A 25,624-nucleotide genomic window follows, 5' to 3' on the forward strand; every position below is an offset into this window, starting at 1 on the left:
GTAATGCTTCTCATCTTCCCAGTGCACCTTCCCTGTCACTCTCTGTCAGAGGGAAATGGATGGTAGATGCTCCCTGCTATGTCAGGTTTCAGGGTGGCAAAGATAGGAAATGGGGAACCTTGCAAACAGTGCCAGCAAGTCACAGGCGTCAGGCTCAGAGATGACTGGTGGTCTCCTTCGTAACTACATGGCTTTGCTAATTTGATGCTTTAAATACCAGAGTGTTAGAGGGGGACACAATAAGCTACCCAGAGCATGGTCAGTGTTAGAGGGACTCTGTAATTTTTTTGTTGCTGCTGCTGTTGCTGGTATTATTTGCACATTTGGGTTTCCCCCTGCAATGGCTCCCATATGAAACAAGACTGAATGAATTGTAAAAATATTTCAATTTTTATTTATTTACTTTTAACTGTCTCTTCTGCAAATCCAGCCTAGGATCTGAGAGTCAGACATGATCTTGTCTGCTTCCCCTGGTAATAAAGACCTTGTAATTATAGAGCAAAGTCTGGTGCTGACAGAAGCCATCGCAGTCTGTTTTTCCACAGCTATCCTGTTTGTGGAGGACCAGGAATAGTTTACCCATGCTGCCCGCACAAACAGAAGCAATTCACACAGAGAAGACCAGGCCTTGAAAAACTTCAAAGCTGAGAAATTGGTAAAAGAAGGGAACAGATACTATTTTTTTAAGTCTGGTATCCATCATGTTGCCTGTTTCCCTGTGTGCAGCACAGCTCAGGAAGCACACCACAGCACACAGTCAACATCAATGCCATCCATTCTGCCACAGGAAGGGAGCCCATGTCCAGTGGGAAAAGCCCACTGCCACAGCATGAGTGTAGCTACCAAGCCTGGAGGAGCCAGTGTACCATTCCCCAGCAGTTTCCCAGCATCTTATGGGGAAGGGGCAGATCTCAGGAACCATCCTTTCTCCAGCAGGCTGGAGCAGAACACGTCTCTACCACATACCAAACCTTTCAGGGTCTTTCCCAAGGCTTCAAGTTGCCACCCTGCCACCATTCAACCCAATGTCAGGTGAATAGTTTTCTCCATTACCACTAAAAGATGCTAAGCTGTAAGCTAATGTGCAGTTCAAGGAACTTAGTTGAAAACCTTATTAGTTCCTCAGAAAGAAGAGATGCTCAGTCCAGTGGGGGCCATGACACTGAAGATGCGCTGCCATTAATTTAGTTCTGCATTCCCCCGACTGCAGTCCATGGCACTGGACAGATTTAAGGACTTAACCCTACACAGAGCTCTGCTGAAGCCAGCATCCTGCCATACCAGCACCCAGTGCAGGACAGATGCCTTTAGCTTTATCCCTACCCATGGGTCTTCTGAGTCAGTTCCAGTCTTCCTCAAAATCACTCTGACAGTTCTTACATGTCCGCTCTTAGGGCAGAGCTGCTCAGTCCTAGGCATCCCTGAACAGAGCAGAGAAGGAAGCAGTGACCACGGACAAGAGACTTTCCGTGATATTGCAGCATTAGAAAATGTAATGACTGCTACACTACTCCCATTTTCCATGCGGGGGAAGTGAGGCACAGAGCAGTTATGCAGCTTGCCCACAGCTGCACAGCGAATCACAGGCAGGTCCAGGAGACCACAGTTTCCTCCATCTTATGTTACACAGCAGTAGCTGAAAGAGGGAATCAGCCATACAGACCTAAAGTAGCCACAGGCATTTTAGCAACAGACTGAAACAGACTTTCCTGCTTGCAGCTGCCTTAGCTGCCCTGCAAGACCTCCCAGCTCTCCAAGTCTGGTCAGTCAAACCACCACTGCAGTCTTTAAGTTAATTGCAAACCTTATTCTTGGGCTGGACTGGATACACCCCCTTACCATTCTGCTGCAAGGGCTTACTAATAAGTGAGAAGTGATTCTTCCTCAATTACTCCCCTTAGAGGTGTATCATATAAGACTATTAAACATGGCCAGAATGAGAAAAGATGCTCAGCTGCATCACCACTGGGAAAAAAATCCCAACAGAAATTAGGTCTAATCTAATCCTAGTCTACTCAGTTATGGTAAATGAAGCCATAATAAAGGTGATTTATTTTTGGCCGCAAGGGATGGGTGTTGGGAGTACAGTGCAACAGACCTGGGTCAGCCTGAAATCCAAAATCCAAGCTGTGCTTGTGCTGGCTGCTCCACAGCCAGCACAGTCATGCAGCTCCACTGTTGCCAGAGCCTGGGGATGCTACTGTGTGCCCCAGCATAATGGAACAGTCCTAGACAGCAGTTCCAAGTGGTCTTTGCTGCTTTCTTTGAGAAATCGGGACCTACCACAGCATGTCTCCTATCCCCATCTTCTGTGTTTAGCATGAGGAGATACACATGCTTCCAACACTATGTAAGAAAAATATAATCTAGCAACACTGAGAAGGCCTCATCTATCTGGGGATGCTTGGGAAAATTAAGCTGAATTAATTAGGAATGGGAAGTTAAGGCATTAGAAAGCCCTGTGTTGATGCTCATGCTCTGAAGTAGCATGACCTCAGTTCAGTTTAACTTAATCTTCTTGTAAAGGCAATTAAGCTAGAGTAAGGTCCTGGGAATGAGCTCACCCACACATGGAGTTAACAGACTTTAACTAACGTCTTCAGACAAAGCCTCAGTCGATAAAACTAGAACTGGTTCAGCCTGATTTTGGCAGACTTGAGTCTGATCGAACTCATGGTACAGCCACCAGTCCAGACACCAGAACCATCACACTCTGGTTTCATTCCTTTTCAAAATGTTCCACCATTTCTGGTCATATCACCACCTCTACAGAGCTACCACATGCTTCCTGAAGAGCAGCATCACCATAGCCTGTGCTCTACCATTCCAAATACACAGTTGGTTCCAACACAGCTAGAGGGTGTTTAAATAGCTATTAACTACTGCTGTGATGCTCTACCCCACCAGCTCTGGTCAGCACAGAATGTTTCTAAATGCCAGCCTATTACTATCATTTGAATATTATTTTATTATTTTGTAGTGACAGGATAAGCACTTGTTTCTTGATTGCAATAGTAAATCAAGAGAAAGATGTCTGTACTCAACCATTTGGAAAAAAAAATCTCCATTTAAAGGTATGATTTGGTTTTGCCATGGAAAATGAAGCTTGAGCCTGCGGCCTTAGCACAGCAGCGTTCTGGCACACCTAAGTACATCAACAAAATTAAGGGGCAATATCAAGAAGAACACTGTGATGGCAGAATTATTTTTTTTGTCCCATGGCATGAGAGTTACTTTCCCAAAAGCAATTCTTACTCTACACACACAGTACAGACATCAACAATGCAGACACGTCTCATTATTTAAATCCCATGAAGCCATAATCTATCAGTCAGTGCAATACTGCTCAGTACAGTGCATCTCTATGTTCTACAGAACAAACTTCCCAGAGTCCCTAATGAGAAAAGAGCTTAGTACACTTCTCTTACACAACATACAAGAAATTAAATATAACAGCACATAATGAGAGAACTGCTGCAGGCTTATTTAGGCCACCAAAGTTTTGCAGCTAAAATAGCTCTGAAGTTAACTGTTTCACCCTCCACAGTGAAGTGCTAATGGACAGTGAATGGTATAATACACAGCCATTGACTTGGAAGGGAATTTTTGCCTAAAAGGCTTCGAGCAGTGGCTTTCAGCCTGCCATTTTGATGGCAGACTGTGGACTGCTCCTGAGGGATTCACAAAAGGTTACTGGATAAAACAAGATTGCTGTACTCTATAAGACAAAGTAAGATGTTTCTGAAGGGGCTCGTATATTCCCCTAGAATATTTTGAAGGCAGCAAAAATTGAGAAAGGCTGACAACCACTATATGAGGGAAAAACTCCTTATTTTGTCTGGTTTACACCGGTGTAACTCTCTTAATGTGAAGGGAGCCTCTTTTGATGTACACACATTGGCTCAGTAAAAATTAAGAGAGAATTAGGCACAGGTCAATTCAGCTGCACATGGCAGAATCAGGATAATTAATTTAGTGAGAGTACAGCAGATTGCAAAAATCCTGCAAGATGTTTCACATATAAACCTCTGCGCGTAGAAGACACAGAGTACATCTCATTATCAGAAAAACAGTTTATAATTGTGTCATTAAATATCATTTTATAATGACACACACTGGGGGCAGTATTAATGTTCTGCTTGGCATTATTGACTTCTAGGACTTACTAAAGCAAATGGGATACTCTCTTAACTAGATTTTTTTTTAAACCGTCCCTCTTGAGTTTAAATCGAGACTGGGCAAGACAAAGGGTACTCCTTTCCATCCCAGGGAATGCTTTCACACAAAAGCACCTTTCTTTGGGCATACCACATCCTCATCCTGGACAACTGCACTCAGGAGGCCATCGGACTGCAGATCGCCTTAGCAAGCCTCCTGCCCCAGCTCCCACTTAAGGCAGCCTGCCAAGGTGGGTCACTGGGGCACAGCATAGCCATGCTCAGCTCCATGCTGTTTACTACAGAACAAAAGTCATGCCAACAGTGCAGAGGCAGACTGAGGAGAAGCAAAGCAGGAGTGGCTGCAACAACACAGCACGTTCATGAACATCTGTGTCAGAAATAAGTTGTGTCCAAAGTCTGTGTTTCACACTGAACTAAGTTACGATCCCTGCGTGATTCCAGAAGTTCCATCGAATGTCCATCCTGCTTACATGTACAGAACATTAAAAACCATTGATCTGGGCCTGGCAATGTCCCTGTTTGCAGCGGTCCTGTGTCAGGGCGCAGCACTCCATGGTCTGTACAGATAATAGCAATGGCATGAGGTACCTTGGCCCTGTCCAGCATCAAGTCTAATTCAGGAATGAGCAGAAGGGAATGAGATGGTTTCCCCTCTGTATTTTGGCTCACAGTCATCAGGAGCTAGGGACCACCTGTGGCCCAGTCTGTATCCACCACAGCATGCTGAACACACGGGGCTCGGTCATAGTCTGTCCTGTGTAAAACCTTAAAGCGCGCTTATTGGAGGTGACACCACCATTATGTAGGATGTTCCTCACCTTTTCTAATATTTGCATTACTTGCCAATCCAGACTTCTTTCTCCAAGGACATTTAAAAACATATGAAGCAGAGGTGCACTTGAAGGTAAAGCACACACAGGTTGAGAAACAGAGGTTTAGAGAGTAAGAGATAAAAATGGATATAGACGCATACACAGAGAAAGAGGAAAAGGATTATGAAACTTCATCTGGCTTCTATCAAGAAAAATGGAGGCTTGGTCCTATTCCCAACAGCAAAAGCCCCCTATTGTTTAATGAAGAATCAGTATTCAAGCAATAATCACAGTCAGCCCCATTGTACAATATCCAGTTGTTCTGCATCCTCTCGGGGCATGTTTGATGAATTCCGTCAATATTCCTGACCTTAGGCTGAAGCGTGGGTGGCTCTGTCACTGGATGGCACAGCTTACACAGGCACGGTGCCAAAAAGTACTGATTTCAAGACTGATCCCTTAAAGCATTGGTCTGGTAGTACAACATGCTGCAATGCCATGCCAGAGCACGCCCCCTGGGATTTGCAGGCTGCAATTAGTAGGTGAATGTGCCACCTTGCCTGGAGCTGATGAAAGCACCTCAGTTCCTATTGATTGCCAATCAATAGCCACTTCCCCTTTCTCCTTCTCAGTTTCTGCAGTAGCAAGTGTTAGTAATCAAATAAGAGTGGCAGGCTGATAACATCCTGTTATCAGTGCACCAGCAAAATAGGATTCTAGATCTAATCTCTTATGTCACGTTTTCAACACAAATCACTGAGATTTAACCCTCTCAATAACAAGTGTGTAACCACAGCTGCTTGACAGAAAATTTCCCAACCTTCATACAGGTCAAGAAAGCCAATGGAAAAGCCAAATTCCTGTTCTGACTTAAATCCAGAGAGAACAGGAACAATTGTAGAAAAACCCCTAATAGTAGGAATTACTGCATTTTCTCATGGTTTACTATTGTGCTTCCAAGTCACCACAACGAATAAAAATGCTATGCAGCCAAAAGAATATGAACTGCCCTTTTATTCCATTTTTCACAAAGAAACACTTCTAAAAACTGAGGTTCTCAAAGAATATTTCACAGACTGGTCTTCTGGGCCTGTGAAATTTCCATACCCTTTCAGCTAGGAAAATAAAGTCCTTCCATAGGGGACTTAAATATTTCAGTTCCTACTTGCACTCCAGTCCTGGCAGACCTTGGTTAAAATCTCATGTAAATAGTCCAATTTCATGGCTATTTACTGACATGTCCTTATGGCACACAGCCATCTAGAGACACCTGGACTGCCTGAGAAAGGAAGCTTTAAATAAGCTGTCATGACTGCATGGTTTGTGCTCTTCCAACCGGACAAGTCCAAATGACATGGAAGTAACTTGCCAACAAAACAGCAAATACCAGCAAAGAGATGGTTAATTCAACTCCCTCCACCTGCTCTAACTGTGGGAGTCTTTCTGCTACATTTGAGATGCTTGAGCTTGGGCCCTCAGAGGACTACTCTATTTAAAATTGAATGTTAACAGGAAAAAAAAAATCTACCAGACATCAGGGTTCAAAGACAGCCAGGCTGGCTGTTGTGTACTTCACATGAAATACATATTATCGGAGATACCAAGAAGACGGTGCTTCTCACCTCCTTGTCTTTAGCCCTTTTTTCATCTATTATTTCTGGAAAGCTTCTCCTGCTTTTTATCCCTTTCTGCCAAATCTGCTACTCCACCAGTGTCAGGAAGAGAAACTCGCTCTGGGGTTGCTGCTACTGGTCTCCACCCGGTATCACACAGGACATAGACCAGGGGAACTAATTTCTGCCCCACAATTTCAATGTGTGATAGACACTCAGAATTTAGACCTGGAGGTCAAAGCAACAGATGACCTGGAGAGGATGTTGCTGCATGTCCTCAGCTAGTTCCAGCAGCCAACAATGGCTGTGTACAGCTGGGCAGATGGAAAATGAATACCGCATGATGAGTACATAATACATGTATATCATGCAAAGGGACATCATCCAACACTTCCCAGAGGTTCAGCAAGAAGTACACTTGCCAGACTGGGATAGTAGCTCTACTGCAGAGGTGTGCTGTCCCCAGCTCTGCTACGTGTCTAGTAAGCAGCACTTCAGCTGGTCAACATCGAAGAGCGCTCACCTACTTCAGATGGGAGAAAAATCACAAAATAGGCATTGGGTGGGAAATTCAAGCTTACCAGCTTTGCCTGAACATTGCCTAGACAAGGGGGGAAGGTGGGCAGCCCAGGGAGACCTTCCCTTGACATCCCAATAAGGGCCAGAGCTGCTTCTATCTTTTACAGGGAAAAATCCTCTGCCACTGCCTGCAAAATCCCAGGTCAGTAGCAGTGACAACTCTGGCTAATATTTAAGACATACTGTGCTGCTGACTGATGTCCACAGGGACCACCAGGGTCTCACAGAGCTCACCCCAGGCACCAACTGCCATTGAGCCAGGAAAGCCAGGGAGGCACATAACTGTGTGTGAGCCCAGCTTCTGAGAGTCGGTTACAGAAGGACTCTTGGAAATTTGTAGCTGAACATCAGCACTGCATAGGTGACTGGCACTGTGGTTTCTTCCCTGAGCTGCTGGTATTGATCCTTATATAGTTCACTGATTGCTGGTTAATTATATGTTGCTGATAAATCAATGCGCTGCTTCAATCTTGATTTGTTTTAAACTGCATGAACCAAGCAGTTTCTCCCTGCAGCACAGCTCCTTCCCTGCAGAGCCATTCCCAGCCAGCCCACAAGCCTGCACCAGGGCAATGGCTGACCCCATCCCAGGTACAAGATCTGCATTTCTCTCTCCCGACTTCCCAAGGCCCATTGGTCCCTTTCTGCTGCACACTGAGGTCCCTTTGGCCAGCAACCCACACTCCAGCATACCAACCTTCCCCCTGGACCACAGTGCATATGGGCACACCAGCACAGGGCTGCATGTTACCCTGTCATCCCTGTAGACTAGGGACCCTGTAGGCATAGATTAGGATGCTGAACTGTCCAGTTCTTACATTGGCTTCTTAAGGCTGTGATTAGGAACTGGCTACCCATTCAACCTCAGAGCACTGACCACTACCTTTTCAGTCTGCTAGACCAGACAGCCTGTTAATTCATCTTGTATCACCTATCAAGGCTGTATCTTCCCAGTCTGGCTAAATGATGCAGTAGAACACATCAAAAACCAGAAGCCAAGATAAATGTCACCCACTGCTCCCTCCATAGCCACCATCTCAGGCATATCACCACAGAAAGCCATCAGGTTAGTCAGCCATGATCTGCTATAGTAAACTCATGCTGACCGCTCCCAGTCACCTTCTGCAGCTAGAAAGAGCCCAATCTAGCATATATCCACTCCCAGATGGTTTTCACTGTAAAAAAGCTTTTCCTTGTAGGTTCTCAGTTTAGTCAAGGCTAAAGGCAATTTAAAGTTGCTAAAGTACCCAAGCAGTCTCTGGTGAAAGGACTGAGTGAATAAGGGCTATAAGCACAAGCTGAGATGGGCACGTACCCACATCACACACCCTGACATCAGCTAACAAATAGGCTGGCAGACCCTGCCACCTTTATGGATGGGACTTCAGTCTCCACACTTCTCAGAGGTGCTCACCAGAGTCTGGCAACAGGTTCCTATTGGGTCAGTACAGGCAGCATGAGCAGAGGAAACAGTGGCATCACCTTCTGTGCACAAAAACCGTGACATGCATGTGAGAGGAGGGAACAGTGTACCCAGATGCTGCAAAAAGGCAGAAACAGATCAACAGTTCCACAGCTGCTAAGGGGTTAGCAAGAGGTTGATGCTTTAAATGGCAGGGCTCTGGTGAGACACTACATCCCTGCAGGAGCCTTGCAGCAATAGCTGACATTCAGACCTATGCGGGCTGCTTGGAGAGGGCTGTTGGAGCCAAGGTCAGCAACATCACAGCATGCCACAAAGCCCACCAACCCATCACTGCTCCCAAAGAGGATCAATGTGCCCCATCTGGGCATGGCAACAGAAGCATCTCAGGGGCGACCCTAGGCAGGCTTCTCCAGGGAGGCCTTTTCCCCAGCACCTGGTGCCCATGTAGAAATGAAGCCTGTGATTTTTGTCGCAGATCTGTACTCCTTATGAAGAAACTGTCTGGTTTCTATTCCCTGCATCCCAGCTGTGTCAACCACTCTGCTCTCCAGAGCCTGTGTTTTCAAGTGAGCACCACACAAACACTCCAGTCACCCATCCAGCACTGAAGGGTGCTCGGGACCCAGGCACTCACTCCTGGCTCACTGCATGCTCCCCAAGAGCAGCACACCCCTCCTCGTGGAACAGACACCGTACTGCTGACTGTGCCAGCCCCCAAACCTGCCCAGCACAGGCCCCTCCTGGTCATGAGAACCCTTTGCCCTATGCTACCTCACAGGACCACTGGCCGCCAAACACAGCATGCCTATGGGCACTCACTTTTTCTCAGTACATAAAATGATTTTGCTGCTCAATTTGTTGAGGAATTTTGGATTCCCTCCATACAAAAAGAGAAATAAAACCACAAAATATCTTTAATTGTTATGAGAAACTGTCCAGGGTAACCAAATAATGTTTCCTCAATATTCCTCAGGGTCTCTCAGTACTCTGCCTACAGGAGGTCAGATAACCTTGACTGTGCTACTGTCCCACCTCCTTGTTACAGAAAAAGCATGCAACTGCTCCTAGGGCCAAGTGAAGCATGAGCCAGCTGGTAAAAGGAGCTTCCACAGGAACAGAAAGCCAACAAATGCACATAAGCAGTGAGCATTACTCCAGAGCTGTGGTGAAAACACAAGTCAAATGCAGCCAGTGGGAGCCTGTCTCAAGTGTTTGTCTAAGTCTCCTGTTCTGGATAATAAGGATATGGTACTCAAGAGCCACCAGGATTTACACAATGATTCAGCATTTTCTTTCATACCAAAACTCTTGCTTTGCTGCACTGCTTGGAGTTGGGGATCATCATTACAGATACCTAGATGCTAAGAAGAAGGTAAATATGGGGAAGAATCTTGGTTTTCCCTTCACTTCAAGCCATGCTCAAGACTAGTGCTGCCTGAAGAACAGATGCCCTCCCAGTTTGCTGAAGCATTCACTGGCCATAGGTAGTGGAAGTAGGTAGGCTCCACAGTGCTAGATTTTTTTCTGGCGAGGGGGAGTAGAGACAGCAGAAAGAGCAGAGATCAGCTCCTCCTTCCCTTCTCTTGCCTCAGCAAGACTGAAATTTCCTTTCCTACCAGTTAGTGGAGAAGAAAATAGGAGATGAATTCCTCTCCAAGACATTCCCACTGACCGAGGAGCCCTTGCAGAAGGAAACCCAGCCCCACACCAGAGGAGGAGACCAAGGCCCCATGGTTCTTAGCAAGGAACTCTCATCCATTTCGCATTCCAACCATGATGCTCTTTATCTGCCTTTTACCAGATTACTCAGCAATTCTCAGCAGAACTCAGCTGAGCCCTGGACACACCCCCACTAGGGCCCTGATGGCCGGTGATTCCTCATAGAACTGTCCCCAAGGAGAGAATCACAGAGATCACAGAATCAGTTAGGTTGGAAGAGATCTCTGAGATGCACTGAGTCCATCCTATGACCAAACATCGCCTTGTCACCCAGACCAGAACACTGAGCTCCACTGGCCTTTCCTTAAACACCTCCAGGGATGGTGACTACACCAACACCTCCCTGCCCTTTCCACTATCCAATCACCATTTCTGTGAAGAATTCCTTCCTAAAAAAGATGCTGCACTCTAGTGCCATCTAAAAAAACTCAGCTCCACCTGTGGAGATTCACCCCCAAAATGGCAGTCAAGGACACACGTTGGGACTCAGATCCATTGTCTTCAAGTTCAGCATGATGTTCTCCTTCTTCCTAATGGGAGGAAACTTCGCTCATCCACTGTCTCTATCATCTCTCAAAGGTCCTTGTCTCATATTCCAGAGGTGTCCAACTCCCTTAGAGCTCTGGGATCTGAGGGCAAAAAGACACTTGGAGGCTGACAGACAGCAACAGTACCTACAGCAACTACAATCCTGGGACAGGTAGATGAGTTTACTCATGTGGGTGGATGAGCTTTCTGTGAGAGCCATCTGAGGCTGCTGAACTAACTACAGCAAGATTGGGGGCAGCCCAATCTTGGCAGAGCATCGTCAGTCCTCTCTGGACTGGGCTACTCTTCAATCACAAGGCAGACAATGCTGTTTCCCAGCTGACTTCTACTGTGGGTCAGGAAATTCCTCCACAGGATTTCCTTGGGTACTTGAAAGTCACATCAACACCCCACCCTGTTCTCCCTCTACAGTCTTCTGCAGATTGACTGAAGCTGATGCCTCTTGTGAGAGTTAATTGGAAATACAGTATCCCACAGAAGTCCTCTACGTGGTGGTCAGTGTTCCTCACTTCTAGTCTAAAACCTTTTGAGATGCTGCAATGCTGTGGTTCACACCAGGGAAACTCATTTCAACTGGTAGTACAATTGCTCTTCTTCCCACAACATCCTAACTTGTATTGAAATCTTACAAACTACCAGCAGAATGGTAGCACACTGCCTATTATGGACCTCAATCCCTGCAGCGCACACTGTATCACTGGCTATTACTACACAATAAGGGGCAAAAAGACAAGTTTAAAGGCATAAAGAAAACCTCCCAGTCTTTAAAATTCCCAAGCAGCTTTAGAGAAGATAGCAAAGGTACAGGTGAACTGCCCTGGCTGGAATGGCCTGAAGGCTGGGGAGAGAAATGCGGGTGCAGCGATGCTCACATGCTGCTAACAGGTTTATTCTGCTGGCAGGGATTCCCTTCAGAAGCATTTGGGTAAGCACTGTACACCACCGAGTTCAATCTGTGCTAAGCAGATTAGTTCCTTACCGGTGAAAGGTTCTGGGCAGCAGCAGACAGTTGCTCACCATGTGATATGAGGGGGCTGTCATTATGTTTCATAGATATGATATAATTATATGCTCCCTGGAGGGTACTTCTAATTGAATTATAGGGTGTCTCACAAGTATTCTGGGCAGCAGTTCGAGGAAGCTCTCACCGCCCAAAACAAGATAGAGATACCCTTTCATTCCATTAGATGTTCTCTCCAGGGAGCAGGCCATTACCTTATACAGCAATTCATTTTAAAAAATCATCTCCCCCCATCAGACTGAAAGAAAGGTACCCTTAGCAGAAGTTTGTTGATGCTGCATACTTGTTCCTCTCCTCCACAACCTCACAGCCCTGAGAAACTCCTTTGCTTGCCGCCAGGACAGCCCTACACTACATGGGAGAAATTCCTTGCCAACAGCAGTCACCATTCCCTGCCCAGGCAACTGCTGGGCTCCATTCCCAGAGTGGGGACAGGAAATACGGCGCCACATGAGGTATGACACGTCAGGCTACGTGCACGAGGAAATCTCAGTCTTCTTTAGAAAGACTCCAAGAAGCTGTCTCCAAAGGCATTTGGAGGGCATTGAATGCCCTTGTCTCAGGCTAGGGCATTCAGGGACTCCAGTCAATACAGCATATGTTGGGAAAGGTCCTCCCTCAGCCTGCTCCTCCATTTGTCCTGTCTTCAAATGCCCCAGAGCTGTGAAAGATCACCCTGGCCCCTCAGCCAGACAGAGTGACCCCAGCACAAAGCAGCTTCTTCCCCTGAGGCTGGCCATGCTTCCATCGCCTGGGCACCCAAAGCCAGTGGCCTATTTCATCCTTGGACTTTGCTCTTCATTTTAGTCTGGACTTGCTGAGATTTTCTGTCATCAACCAGATCTTCCCAGGAGAGCTGCAGCACCAGGCTAGCAAAGACAGCTGCCCTGCTGCCTCTGCACCATGGCACCTCACCTCCTCCAGATGATGCTTTTGGCCTCCTGGATGGCCAAAAGCACTGCACAGGAACACAGAGGGGTTCTACTACTCCACACAGAGCTTAGAGAAGAAAAAACCCACCTGTCACTTACTGATGTTCTCCCAGCACTTCAAGCAGCAGATCCTTTGCTCTTTACCCTCTCTCCTGGGCACTGTGCTCCAAGAAAACCACTCTGCACTTCTCTCCTGCTCGGCCTCTGCTGTCTACAGCTTACTGTCAAGCCAGGGGGGATGTCACATCTGTTATGCTGGTTTTTGCTGCCCATACCATATAAAGGATGGGTTAATGAGGCCTCTGACTTTTTTTCTTTGTCAGTACCTCAAGGGAAAGCCAGCACCAGCTGCCCACCACAAAGTCTAATGACCTACTGAAGCTGCCATCAGCCCTGATTCCCACAGACCATGTCTAGCACTGCTCCACTTCTCAGGCCACAAAAAGAGCAAGAAAGACAATTATGTCAAGAATTTGCTAATCACAGAAAATTAGGACTTTGCAATAGGACAGGCACCATGCCACTGAGATAGTGTGCTCAGCTCCTCATGCTTTCCCAGTGCTACAGCCTCTCATACCAGGCTCCTCCCTGGCTTTCAGGACCCTGCCACAGCTTTCAGGTACGGGTCTGCAGGATCCAGCTGATGAAACCCTGGGAGCCCAGCTACTAGGCAAGCAGTTATTGCTCATACATAGTCAGCTTACTGTGCTCCTGCATTATTCAGAGTTCTGCCCACCTCTGGTGGTGTTAGCTAACAGGACACATCTGGGAAAAACTGCCAATTCACATGTTCCCTCTTCCCAGTTACAACACAGAATGAGAAAACTACTGTGAGCTACCAAAGCCCGCCACAACCCACCCCAAAAGTAACCATTTCTGAAGTCTTAGAAAACGGAGCATTTGATATCTTGTAAAGCCAATGCACTGGTCCCAGCACATCCTTCCCAAACAGCATTGTGATCTAGTTGTCTTTACTGAGGGAAACGGGAATAGCAGTATTAAACAAAAACTCTCAAGCAGATGAGGCAAAGGAGAGACCAACCCAGGAGGGAAAACAGATAAAGTACAGGTAAGTGGAGCAAAATTTCTATGTTAAACATTAATCATTTTATCACCCTTTTCTCTTTAAATGATAAAAGTCAAGCAGCACAGTGCTCAGGTAGGTAATTTTCTGAGAGCAGGACACATTTGGCTTGCTGATCTCATGGAAAGAAAAACAGAAGCACAAAAGGTAATTCCTAACCCATTTCACTTTAACAACATACTTTTACATAGATCACTAAAGAGGTGCAGCAGGAGATAAAACATCAACGACACACTCAGCCAAACAGCCACAGCACAGGCAGGAGCAACCACTCCTGGAATCTCTTTAGAGAGGTGAACAGGGAAGAAAGAAGAAGGCTCTTTCTTCCCCAGCACCAGGAAACACCAAAGGAGATTTTCCACCATCTAACAAAAGGAGCAGGAGAACAGAGCCGTGGCTTTTGCTCACATGGAGTAGAGCATCAAGTCCTGGTCTGCTTTTAACACCCAGAAGGTCTCCACGTGAGGATGTGGAAGGAGAGAGCCAGGATAAGCAGAAGCTGTTAGGAATGTGCTGTTCAGAGGAAGGTTTCCAGTTACTGCAGTCCACATCTGGGGCTGCACCACGCTCCACATGAAGCTGCTCAGGCTTTGTGGCACCTCAGCAGATGTCTCCACCGGCCTCCTAAGGACAGTTCCCGTAAAGCCTGGCAGGAAGAACTGGTGCTATCTGACATTCAAACTTCCATCTCACTGCCCTTCCAGCACAATTCACGTAAAGGGTCTGACCCAGGAAGCAACCAGTGCCTGCTCAACACCAGGACTGACTTCAGCTAAAATGCTCTCAGCAATACATGCTGGCACCCAGCACCCAGGCAGAGACTTGAGGGGCCTCATCTGTCAACAGCCCATCTGCTAAGACAGCTGTAAATATGTATGAGTCCACATTCCTCCCATCTTTAATCTGCTGTTTTCACTGAAGCTAAATGGAGGATGAACTTGGTCCCTGGTGCTTCAATCAGCCAGCATAGCAAATTCTTTTATCACCTTTTTTCCTGACATGAGGTAAATAAAAACCAAATCACACTGCTAGCAACAGGTAAATCAGCTCTTATTTGAAACCGCTGCCATCTTGCACCATGAGCAGCATGAGCTGCTCCTCTTTAATCACATCAAAAACATGCTGAAGGACCTCTGGGTGGGGATACTTTAGACACCGTTGTTCTCTTCATCTCATTTACAGAAGGATAAGCCCATACTTAACACAAATTCTACTGGCACTCTGATTTGTTAGAAGTCAGAGTCACAGACACTTGATAATGATGCCATAAGTAGCATTCCCACTGTTGGCTTTCAAAAAAACTCCCAGCACATATGATGGGATGTCCATCAAGCTTGCTACCAGCATCTCTTCTTAATCCCCTGAAGCTTCATATCATTCAAACTGTGCTTTCTCCTTCTTCTTTACATATGGGAAACAAATACAGCCTGTGCCTCTAACCCTGTGTGTAGACAGCATGACCTCTAAGTTACTCATTTTGCAAAGGCGCTCCACTCCGTAAGGCATGAGTCAGTATGAGTTAAGCAGGCAAAACCACAGTAAACTTGTTTTATCTTGGACCACTTCTGGTCCTTTGTTTGTTTTTAAACCCAAAACTTGGTTGTGTCATTTGTCAGGGTGAATTTCCCTGTGTTTGCCCTAAACTAGGAATTTCACTGCCCTCACCTATACATTGCAGAATGTCCATCTGAAGGGCCTTCTTGAAGAATCCATAGGCCTCCCAGGAGCTGCTGAAGAGCTGATCCCTGCCACGTGCCTCAGTTTTGAGCTGGAGTCCCAGGCCTCCCCCATTTAACACTGTCACATAATGCCTCTGGGCAAGAAGTCACAGTCCCTGAGACAGGATGTTGCTTGTCCTTCATGGACAGAGGGCAAGTATATCCCCCTGACACCTGCCAACAGGACTATCTGGGAAGGTAAAGGTCAGCTCAGGGCTTCTCTTCTTCCCAGTGTGGTGTCAAGGTCTCACATTTCTGCAGGCTGGTTTTACAGACATTCCAGAAACAGTCCCCTGACACCTTACACTAATCCCCTGCAGGTCACACCACCTAGACCTCACAGTGGGACAGACTGTAGCAGAAATTAAAGCATCTGTGCATGTAGGAAAAGGAATTCAGTTAAATTAAATACTGCTGAGATACTGCTAAGAAAACTGACAGGAGAATTTCACCGCAAAAAGCAAATACAACAGCCTTTATCAATGGCAAAATAGTGGGGGCAAGTTTGCTTAACTTGAGGGTGTCTGCTACTGTTTTGCTTTAATGTGAATTATAATAGGGATCAAGAACTTCTAATTTAACTGTAGAAGCAGGAGAAGAAAGCCAGAGGGTGCCTACCCACTAATAGAGACAAACTAGAGAAAAGTTTAGAGGATTCAATCTCAGTAGGCTGTAATGGGAAGGAAGCATTCCCTCCTGAGAGAAGGAAAGCATCAGTCTCACACAACAAATTCTCATTGCCTGGAGTCCCACTACTAAATCTTATTTTTTTGAAGGCTGTCTTCTCAGAACCAGAGCCTTAGGGTCAGTGTATGGTGTATGACAGCTATTGAATAAGATTTCAGATTCAAGTACCAAAATAATTTTGTTATTATCTTGGTCATTAATTGGCGTAATCACAGCTGATATAAATAAAGCAAAGTCTGCTGATGCAGCAGACCTCCATGTCATGTAGCCAAAATTTAATTTAGGAAAATGAACATCCAGAACTGCAGCTCCTGTTGTCAGCTTGGGGGAATAGTGAGATATTCCAGTTACTGCCTACACCTGTACCATCCTGACTCTCAACAGCTGAAGAGAGGTCAGTGAATCTGCAAAAAATTCAATGTGGTCCTGAGTAATGCAAAACTATAAGCTTGATGTACACAGACCTTCTCTGGATAGAGCACAGGTCAGCAGTTCAGGGAGATCAGTTTTTATTCATGTCTTTGCTTTTGATCTGGTCGGTAATCCAGAAGGAAGACAAGTCACTTTCTCTGTATTTTTTTCACATCTGCAAAATGGGAATACTGTCTCTCAATCTCCTTTGCAAAGTGCTAGGAGGTCTACTGAAGAAATACCAAACAAAAGAGCTAAGTATCAATAATAGCATTCCCCTGAAAATGACACAACCATGACTGTGTAGGTGATCAAATTAAAAAATTAGTTTGACAGTTTCCTCAAGTGCTGCATGGCAAAAAGGAAGGCCAACTAAGGGTGCTAAACCTCAGCATGACATCCTTCAAGCAGAAACCAACGCTCCCTTTTCTCCCCCATCACCATGACCAGATCTGCTGGAAGAAGCCAAGAGCCATCACGGCAGGCAAGAGAGCAAAGGGTTAGGGCCCAGGGTCTCTGTGTCCAACCCCCGTTAGACAGGAGGGGAAAAGGGATACTGACCTTCCTACCAAACAAGGGTGGCACAACACACAGGAGAGAAGACAGCAGCACCAGCATGTGCTGTCTGCCCTGGGGCAACTGTTAACCAGCAGCCTTGGGGCACAGCACCACGGTGACCTTGATGCAGACAGGACCACCTCCAGCCACCACATGCACACAAAGACATGCATTTCATGAGCCCCCTGCCAGAAAGTGCCTGAAGCCCCCAACAGGAGGATGATTTTTCACTGCACAGTGCCATGGCAGCCCTTTGGAAGACCAGCATTACCAAACTAAGCACATCCTGGGAGACAGCCCAAGGCTCACAGTGATTCATGGTGCAGACACAGCCATGCACACAGCAGCCTGTGGGATTCTCTGGGGAGAAGCAGACAAGGAGAGGCAACATGCAACTTGCACAACATCCTACCCAAATCCTGAAGGGAAGGAACAGTATCTCACTGCCTATCAAGGCAGTGTCCCCATATGTTTGTCTCCAGCAGTCTCTGTATAAAAGGAGTAGACAGCCCTTCTGATATCAAGCACTCTGCCTAACACACACATAGATAAGGGACTCTAGGTTCCCATATGCTACCAAAGTTTAGCCAAGCTGACTTGGAAAAGAGGCTGTGCAGCCCACTGCATACCATTTCAACACCACAGCATCTCTCAATAGCCTTCCTGAGCCACAGGCAACACTCTGCAAAGGCTACAAGCAAATAGCTGTAATTCTAGTAGCCTGCAAGTCCTGCAAGCAACTTAGCAAGCAACAAAGGCATCTAGTAAGCCTTAAGTCAGTACAGCTGCTGCAAGTGACAGGGCCACAGCAGAACTTCATGATTGTCTAGCATATCAGCTAGCCATTGGTAACTTGTGTATCTTTCTAAAACAAGACATAGACAAATTTCCATATGAATTTCAACAGTTTTAAACAGAAGAAACAATTTAAACAGAGAAAATTTAAATTAAATTTAATGGCTTGAAAGGAGCTCTCTTTCTAATGTAAAAAAAAATCCTTTAAAACTCAATTCATTTTTTGCTTCTGGCTCTTAATGATTTCTTTATTGCTGAGACATGATAAAGCAGCAGGGTCAATCATTCTTCTACATTTTCATACCTTCAAGAACCTAACATTTATTTCCATACAAAATAATTTAAAATAAAAGTATTCAGTAATTTTGCCAAAAAAAAAAAAAAAGAAGCTTTTGGGTTGATTGATCCTTTTGGTCAACAAGAGAGCTAGGATTCCACTTTAGCTGCTTAGTTTATATCTGGCCCTCAATGGAGCAGGAATTCAGAAATAAAAAATGTATTGAAAAGGAGGCGGAATAATCAAATATTTGAGATTTGATCAACTCCCTTCTCAACAGACAACAGCATTCAAGATTATATGGCTTGATTCACAGCTATCCAACACTCAAACACACCCATACATACATACAAACACACACACTCTGCATAGAACCGTATTTCAGTAATAGTGGCATGGTTTCAATACCCCTCGTCTCAGCCTGCATTCTCAGCATCTTCTCTTGTGCTCCCACCCAAAAGTGAGTAAGGAAACTTTGACTGTGTTAGTCTAGAAAGAATCACAGAGGCAATAAGCAAGACCCGCTGGCAGGACCCATTTCCCTCTTGTTCTGTAAAGCTCAAATCAACTCAGCTTTTTTTTTGGTCCCATATATTTTAGGGAAAGCTTCTCAAAACCACTCGTGAGACTGTTTGTTTTGTCCTGTTATATCTAAGTGAAGGCCTGTTCCCCCTTTAGTTTAGTTTCCAGGGAAAGCCCTTATCCTTGGCCCTCGGGATCTGGTAGGTGGCAGCACTTCTCCTACAGTTTGATCTCAGGGGTGCTGTGTAATCCAATCCTCTCCCCAAGTTAATTTAGCCATTGCTACACTTCAGGAGGCCAACCTACAAACTGCTTACAGATTGCCTGCTGCTGCACAATGTGAGTTTTTAAGTTCCTGTGACGGAGAGCAAGCTGAGAGCATGAACTGAAGCTTTGCTCTCCTTCAGTTTACACAGATCAGTGCTTCTCTGTGGCTGCAGTTCTGCAGATCCTTAGCATATGTGCATAGCCATGGCAAAGCTCAGCACTGTCTTATGTGTTTGCAAGATGCTGTTAAATAATTTGTCTCCTCCATGAGTCAAAAAATCTTATCAAAGTGACTCCATGAGAAGACTGTGAAGGTTAAGGCAGTGAGGTGGACATGCTGGTGTAGGAGTTTTACACCAGCATGGAAACTAGAGCCCAAATTCCATTTTTCTTAGGCAAGGATCTAAACAGTAGGCTGAAGTGGGGAGCACATTAACTTCTCGCTGCTTTTTGCCTCCCACCGTATTGCCTGCTGATCATCTTAGTCCCCCTGCTGTCCTCTCTGTCCTCTCTGTTCTGTACTGAGCTTGGTGGACTCCTGGTTCCCCCTTCAGTGTGCAGGGGATGTCAATACCTCATGGTGAATCCCCCTCAGTGGCAAGGCATCTAAGAGGCAGACTCAAATATTTAGCCAGGCATAGCTCTGGCTATTTGGTGACCCAGTGTCTTCAGACAGCCTTGTACCAAGCAATTCTGTGACTCATGCACTGCCCCCTGGGTCAGCAAAACTACCAAACACCCTATCCACCCATCTTCCCAAACTGGGCTAAGCAAACTGTTTGTTGGAATAGCAGCATTATGGGTCTGAAGTCCAAAATTCAGATTTAAATCACTTCAAATTTATTTGTAGCCTAAATAATAGGTATAATATCAAAATTATTTTTCTGCATTCAGATTTAGAAAGCAGAGAAGGAAGAAAATATTAAACCCACCTACTACTGCTTCCAGGTTTCTACACCTGCTATAACCTGGACCTCAAAGAGGAGCTGGCAAAATGCAGCAACTGACCTGTGTTCGCTGAATTTAAAGGCCAAAGACTGATTACTGAAAACTACCTCCATGTTTCCAGACTAAAATTCCATTCCTGTAATTCCTGGAGGTATGAATAAAGGAGTAAACAGAGAGTGAATAAAGATATGTGCTGGCAAATATTATCTCCCTCCCTGTTAGGCATATTAGCTTGATTAAATGCTATGTTGAGCCACTACACTAATTCCAGCTTCAAAATAAATTAAAATCTGTTAGGCCATATGATCTTCATGGCCACTGAGGCTAGTGGGCTTTGTTCTCAGTAGGCTTCTGATGCAGAAGTGAGTCTCATTAATGCATCAGGTGTGGCCACCATTTTAAATACACTACAAATGTCCTGTCTATGCTCTACGCCACTGCTGGGTCAAAAACTACAGTGTTAAGCAACTTACACATACTTGTTTTCTGGACTGCCTTTTTTTTATTGGAGTCTGTGCCACAAGGTTCTGCTGAAAACAATTTGTTTTAACCCAAGTGAAGCAACTCTGTAGGTATGCTCTGACCTTCTGTCACACTTTTCAAAGACAAAAAGAAGTCTTCCATTAGCCAGCACATGAGAGAAAGGGAGTACAGCTCTGAGTACTCTCTGTTACCCCAGATCTGCTGGCCTTTCACGGATGGTCTTCTTCGAGCAAGGAAAGTCTCTGCTTCAAGCCCTGGCCAAAGCGAAGTAGTACTCATCATATTTTAGGTAGCCTGTTCACAAGAGACTGTAACCACAAACCTAACATTCTTCTTTGCTTTCTCCACAGAAATTAGCTTGTGGTTCAGTTAAGGAGACTGACCTGCATGGTCCATCTTCCCAAAAAGGCCAGATTAGGACAGCTGATCCCCTTCCAGCTCTGACACTGGCTGAAGCCAGCCAACAGGAGCTTCTCTTCCTCTAACAGGAAGAACATATACTTATAATCAAGCATCAAGACTGTGGATATTAGCTGGATTAAATGGTTTAGTGGGCTAAAACAGAAGGGCCTATCAAATTAGGACATCCCTACTTTGCAGAATTTAATATATTAACATCCTTCTGGGCACATCCTTGGGAGGTTTGGTACAAATATTTCCTTTCTCTGATGTCAGATGCAAGCCGCACAATTCTTCCTGTGATAGGTCAAGTGATTAGATTTTAACAAAAGGAACTAGGCACTTAGGAGTTTTAGCACCAGGCTCACACCTCTGTTCTTCTCCCTGCTCAACTAAGGGACTTTTCTCATTCCTCACTTTTGTTAACAACAGGTACTTAGAGTAATTAGACACTATCGCCTCTCTGGTCTTTATTACTTCCTAGCTTAGCATCAGCTACTCAGTATGCAATAAAAAAAGCTGAATTAATAGGATGGGTGCTGCTTCCCTTCTTTATTCTGTATGAAAACACTGGGTCATGGAGCCACATGGGCAGGCTGTGATCTGTAATGCTTTAGACCATACTTGCCATTTGCCACAGTATTTTATAAGGGGGAAAAAACCACAGGTAGCAAATGAACAGACATACAGCGATCATAGAGAAGGTGATGTAGGGAATATAGGTAGACTATAGAGTCATAAAGGCTGCAGGGATTTCAGGTTCAGCAGAATAGCTTTGCAGCTGTGCCTGTGATGGGAATTAGCTGCCACACAGACCTGCCAGTTGCACAGGCAAGCCTAGGGACACAGGTACGAAGTATTGCTCATGTGAAAATAAAACCCAAGGACTACTGAACAGCTCTTGCATGCCTGGGAATAATTGTTATGAACCTTTAATCTAGGGATTGCAACAAAGTTCTGTGTTCCCTATGTTTGGTGTTCTAAAAGAGGCTTTCCCGTATTTGCCCAGCCAAGTAAAACCTCATCTTTTTCCTTCTCTCTCTACCTTAACTCTCCATTAACCCTTAGCTTTATTACAGGACCTCAGAGAATTATATATTTTCTTCCTATCCCTGATCCCCAGTATTTCTAAGCCTCAGTTTGTCATTCCCAAGAGGGAAGGGACAAGAGCTTTGAGCTCTTAAATCCTGCTGTCGGCTCTTGCCTGATAGAGGTAAGTAGGGAAACTGATAGAAAGCTGAAGAAAAGGAGCCTGTCCCTTGTCAGCATTCACCTGTAATGGACTCAAAATGTGGGGTTAAATACCATAACTAGACCCGAGAACAGAAATGAATGGGGTACTTACACAGTTTCATCATTCTTGAACTCCAACTCCCCGTAAGTGTCTTCAAAGTCTTCGCCACCTCCTTTTGCTGTCCCTTCTACTGTCCTAAATGGCACTATGACTGTACCCCGCGCACCTGATGTCCTTAGGACTTTGACTTCCATCACACCAATGCTCTCACTGACGTGTATAATGTCACACTCAAATGTGAAGATGCCAGCGTGGTCATCATCCAGGATAGTCACTGTGGCCACACAAGGAGAAGCCAACATGGCCTTTGGGTATGGGGAGTTACTGAGCTCTGGAGGTTCCTCACTCTCCACCACACGGAGATTACTGAGCCGCACAAAGAAATGCTCATCTTCCTCAAAGATGTCATCATCAATAATTCCCACAGAGAACTCCTTCTGGGTCTCCCCGGATTTCAAGACAACAGTCCCCTCTGTAAACTCATAGTCAGCACCAGCATTGGCAGAGCCATCCTCTGTTTTATAGTCCACATAGATGGTCTTGGACATGTCCCCTCCTTTCCGCACCACTGTCAGGAGAACAGCACCACAGTTCTCAAGACACTGGTAGGAGCATGGGTCAAAATAAATTTTGGAGATGAATTCCTCGGGTTCTTCTGGCCGTACCTCATGCAAGCTAGTGGTTCTCTTGGCTTGCTCAGCTGCATGTTTTTTCAGAATATTGCCAGCTCCTGTCATCATTCTGGTTGCTTGAATGCGATAAAAGGCTCTGCTCTTCTGCTGATGAGACAAGGCGTAGTAGTTGGCCATCTCCACCAGCTGGTCCAAGTCCTTTTCTGGGTGCTTTTGCTTCAGGTCCTTTAGGATCCGGATCATCTCTTTGCGAGATTCATCTACCTCCTTCCCCTCCACAGTCACTAAGTTCCCATCTAGAAAGTGAGAGTTCATCATCTTGCCATCCATCTCAATTCCCTTAGGGTGATCGCCTTCTGATTCTATGATAATGCCCCTGTGCTTATCAGTACGGTACTTTTTGTGCATATACTTGTAGAAAAGCAGACGTCTATCTGCTATCCAAGCCAGAACGACACAAAGTGGAAAGAAAAACAGCGTGAGCAGGCCTTCCCAAACCTGAACCACACCTGGAGAGAAAACAGCAAGGATCATGTACAACCAGATGTAAGCAAAGATGCTCCATGCAGCTGTGACAAAGAAAACCCTCAGGTGTTTTATCTTCCTGGTTTCCCCATCAGGGATCACATAGACACAGATGGCAATGATGATAAACATATTGAAAGCAGCGCTGCCAACAATTGTAGATGGTCCCAGGTCTCCAGCCATGAATCCATGCCCACACACTTCTATCAGAGACAAGAGGATCTCAGGAGCAGAGGAGCCCAGAGCCATGAGGGTCAAGTTGGAAACAGTTTCATTCCAAATCCGAATTGTGGTTGTTGTGGTCTCTCCATTGGGTTTCTTAATTGTTATTTCTTTCTCCTGTGATGTAATGACCTCTATAGATGCCATGAAACGATCTGCAATGATGGAGACTCCAAGGAACATGTAGATCAGCGCTACAAAGTATACGATAACACGGGCAATTTTGTCCCCAAGGGATGGGTTTTCTGGGTACCATATTGGCAGGATAACACCCTCCTTGCAGTCAAAAGATCCTGAACACGAGCTGTTTTGTACTGTACTGGTTGAGTCTCCCGTCAGGCCAGCATCCACCTGCAAACCATGCAAAAACAGCACAAAAGTAACCAGCCCAAAATGGAGGAAGGCCGAGGTGACAGGCTGCAAGCTTAACCACGCCATACACAAGATGCAACTTCCACTGTGTAGATCCAAAAAGGCCGAGAACCTGAAACAAACAAAACAGAGAGGGGGGAGGGAAGCATGAGAGAGAAGGAAGATGCAACATTTACCCAAACGCACTTCAGTATCTCACCACTGAAGAGTACTGGTAGAGATGTATGGGCTGTCTCTCTGCCACTTTGAAGAAAGTATTTAGCAGGGACTCTAACAAACTGCAGCATTTACATGCCCTGCAGATCAATTGCTAGAAAAGTAATTCAGAGGAAAGGTATGTGTGTGTGTGTATATATATATATATAAGCTCATTCCTGACGTACATCATGTGCAACAGAACCTAACGCTCAGCTACCACTCACCTAGTGATGCCATGGTGATCCTCAGTGCACAGCACTTCAACTCAGCACAAGCTGTCAAACCTAAGGACCCCCCTGACTCAGAACCCAGGGAATAAAACAATTCAAGCAGTCTCTAGCAACATAAAAAGTACCGCTTAAGACCAGTGACCAATCGCCAAATGAAGTCCATTTGTATGACGTGATTCAGTCATAAATCATGGAGTACCTTTGTGACCAAATCATCCCCACAAACAGCCCCTCCTAACAGGCTGCAGAGTCTGCAGAAGAGTCCTACTGCTCCCCCAAGCTCTGATGCACAGGTGGTCCATGTTAGAAGGTAAAGGTATCAACTCCGAAATAGGGCAGAAGACTCATGCTCGGCAAAGTGCCAAAGGCCATTTATCACTAGCCTCTCCTTTGCCATCTGGACAGTCACATTTTACATCAATAATCATGCTTTTAAATGGCCACAGAAGCCTACAAAAATACCACATTTAGGCAAAGTTGTGCTCATAAAACTCAGAAGACAGAGCAAAATGCATATTCCCACTAACATTCCCTCTGCATCCCTAAGAAATTGATGTATTTTCAAATATCTTCCAAAATGAAAGTAATCTCTAACCTAAAATACCATACATAAACAATGGAGCTGATCGATGTAGCACACAGATTTGGCATATCACTGCCCAACAATACCTTCTATTACTTACAGACTACATTGCTGTAGGGCTTGCACCATTTAAAATTGGATTCTGAACCCTTCACATTATCATGGATCACACTATTCTCCTTCCTTCATAACGGGCCTCTGGAAGAATTTGATCTCAAGCTTAACTGACAAATCACATTTGTGAATCCACACACAGGCAAGTATCTCACAGGAAACATCAACCTTAATAGTGGCATTATCTATAGCACTTGGAAGGTTCAAATGCCTTAACTCCCACTAACTTTCATTGAGGTTTGTACTGCCAAATGAGCAGGCCTGGGATTCATTTCCCCTACTGTAACTACCAAATCTTGGGCAGCAAGTCAAACCAAGTCTCTCAGGCTCCCTTTGTAGTCAGAGGAGAGACTCATTTCCAGGGAGCGGTCCTTCCCGTCCCACCCCGTGCTGACACAAAAGATGTATTTAAGATCTACATCTCCAGAAGGGATTATGTCCCTTCACACCTTTCTCTGCTGTCTCATGAGGGT

General features: G+C 45.4%; 1 protein-coding gene across 7 annotated transcripts in view; it reads right to left on the reverse strand.

Annotated features, from left to right (window-relative positions):
* The window catches only part of SLC8A3 (solute carrier family 8 member A3), a 113,171-nt gene that overhangs the window by 68,934 nt on the left and 18,613 nt on the right, over positions 1-25,624 (reverse strand). For 6 of the 7 annotated variants that reach the window (XM_064713696.1, XM_064713701.1, XM_064713700.1 and 3 more), the window contains one exon: positions 22,327-24,138. In XM_064713696.1, coding sequence (XP_064569766.1) covers positions 22,327-24,092 — 1,766 coding nt within the window. In that variant the 5' untranslated portion in view covers positions 24,093-24,138. The remainder of the gene's footprint in view (positions 1-22,326; positions 24,139-25,624) is intronic. The other variant, XM_064713702.1, reaches the window with a different exon arrangement.

This window comes from Zonotrichia leucophrys, chromosome 5, assembly GCF_028769735.1.
Source record: "Zonotrichia leucophrys gambelii isolate GWCS_2022_RI chromosome 5, RI_Zleu_2.0, whole genome shotgun sequence".
Classification (NCBI taxonomy): Eukaryota; Metazoa; Chordata; class Aves; order Passeriformes; family Passerellidae; genus Zonotrichia; species Zonotrichia leucophrys.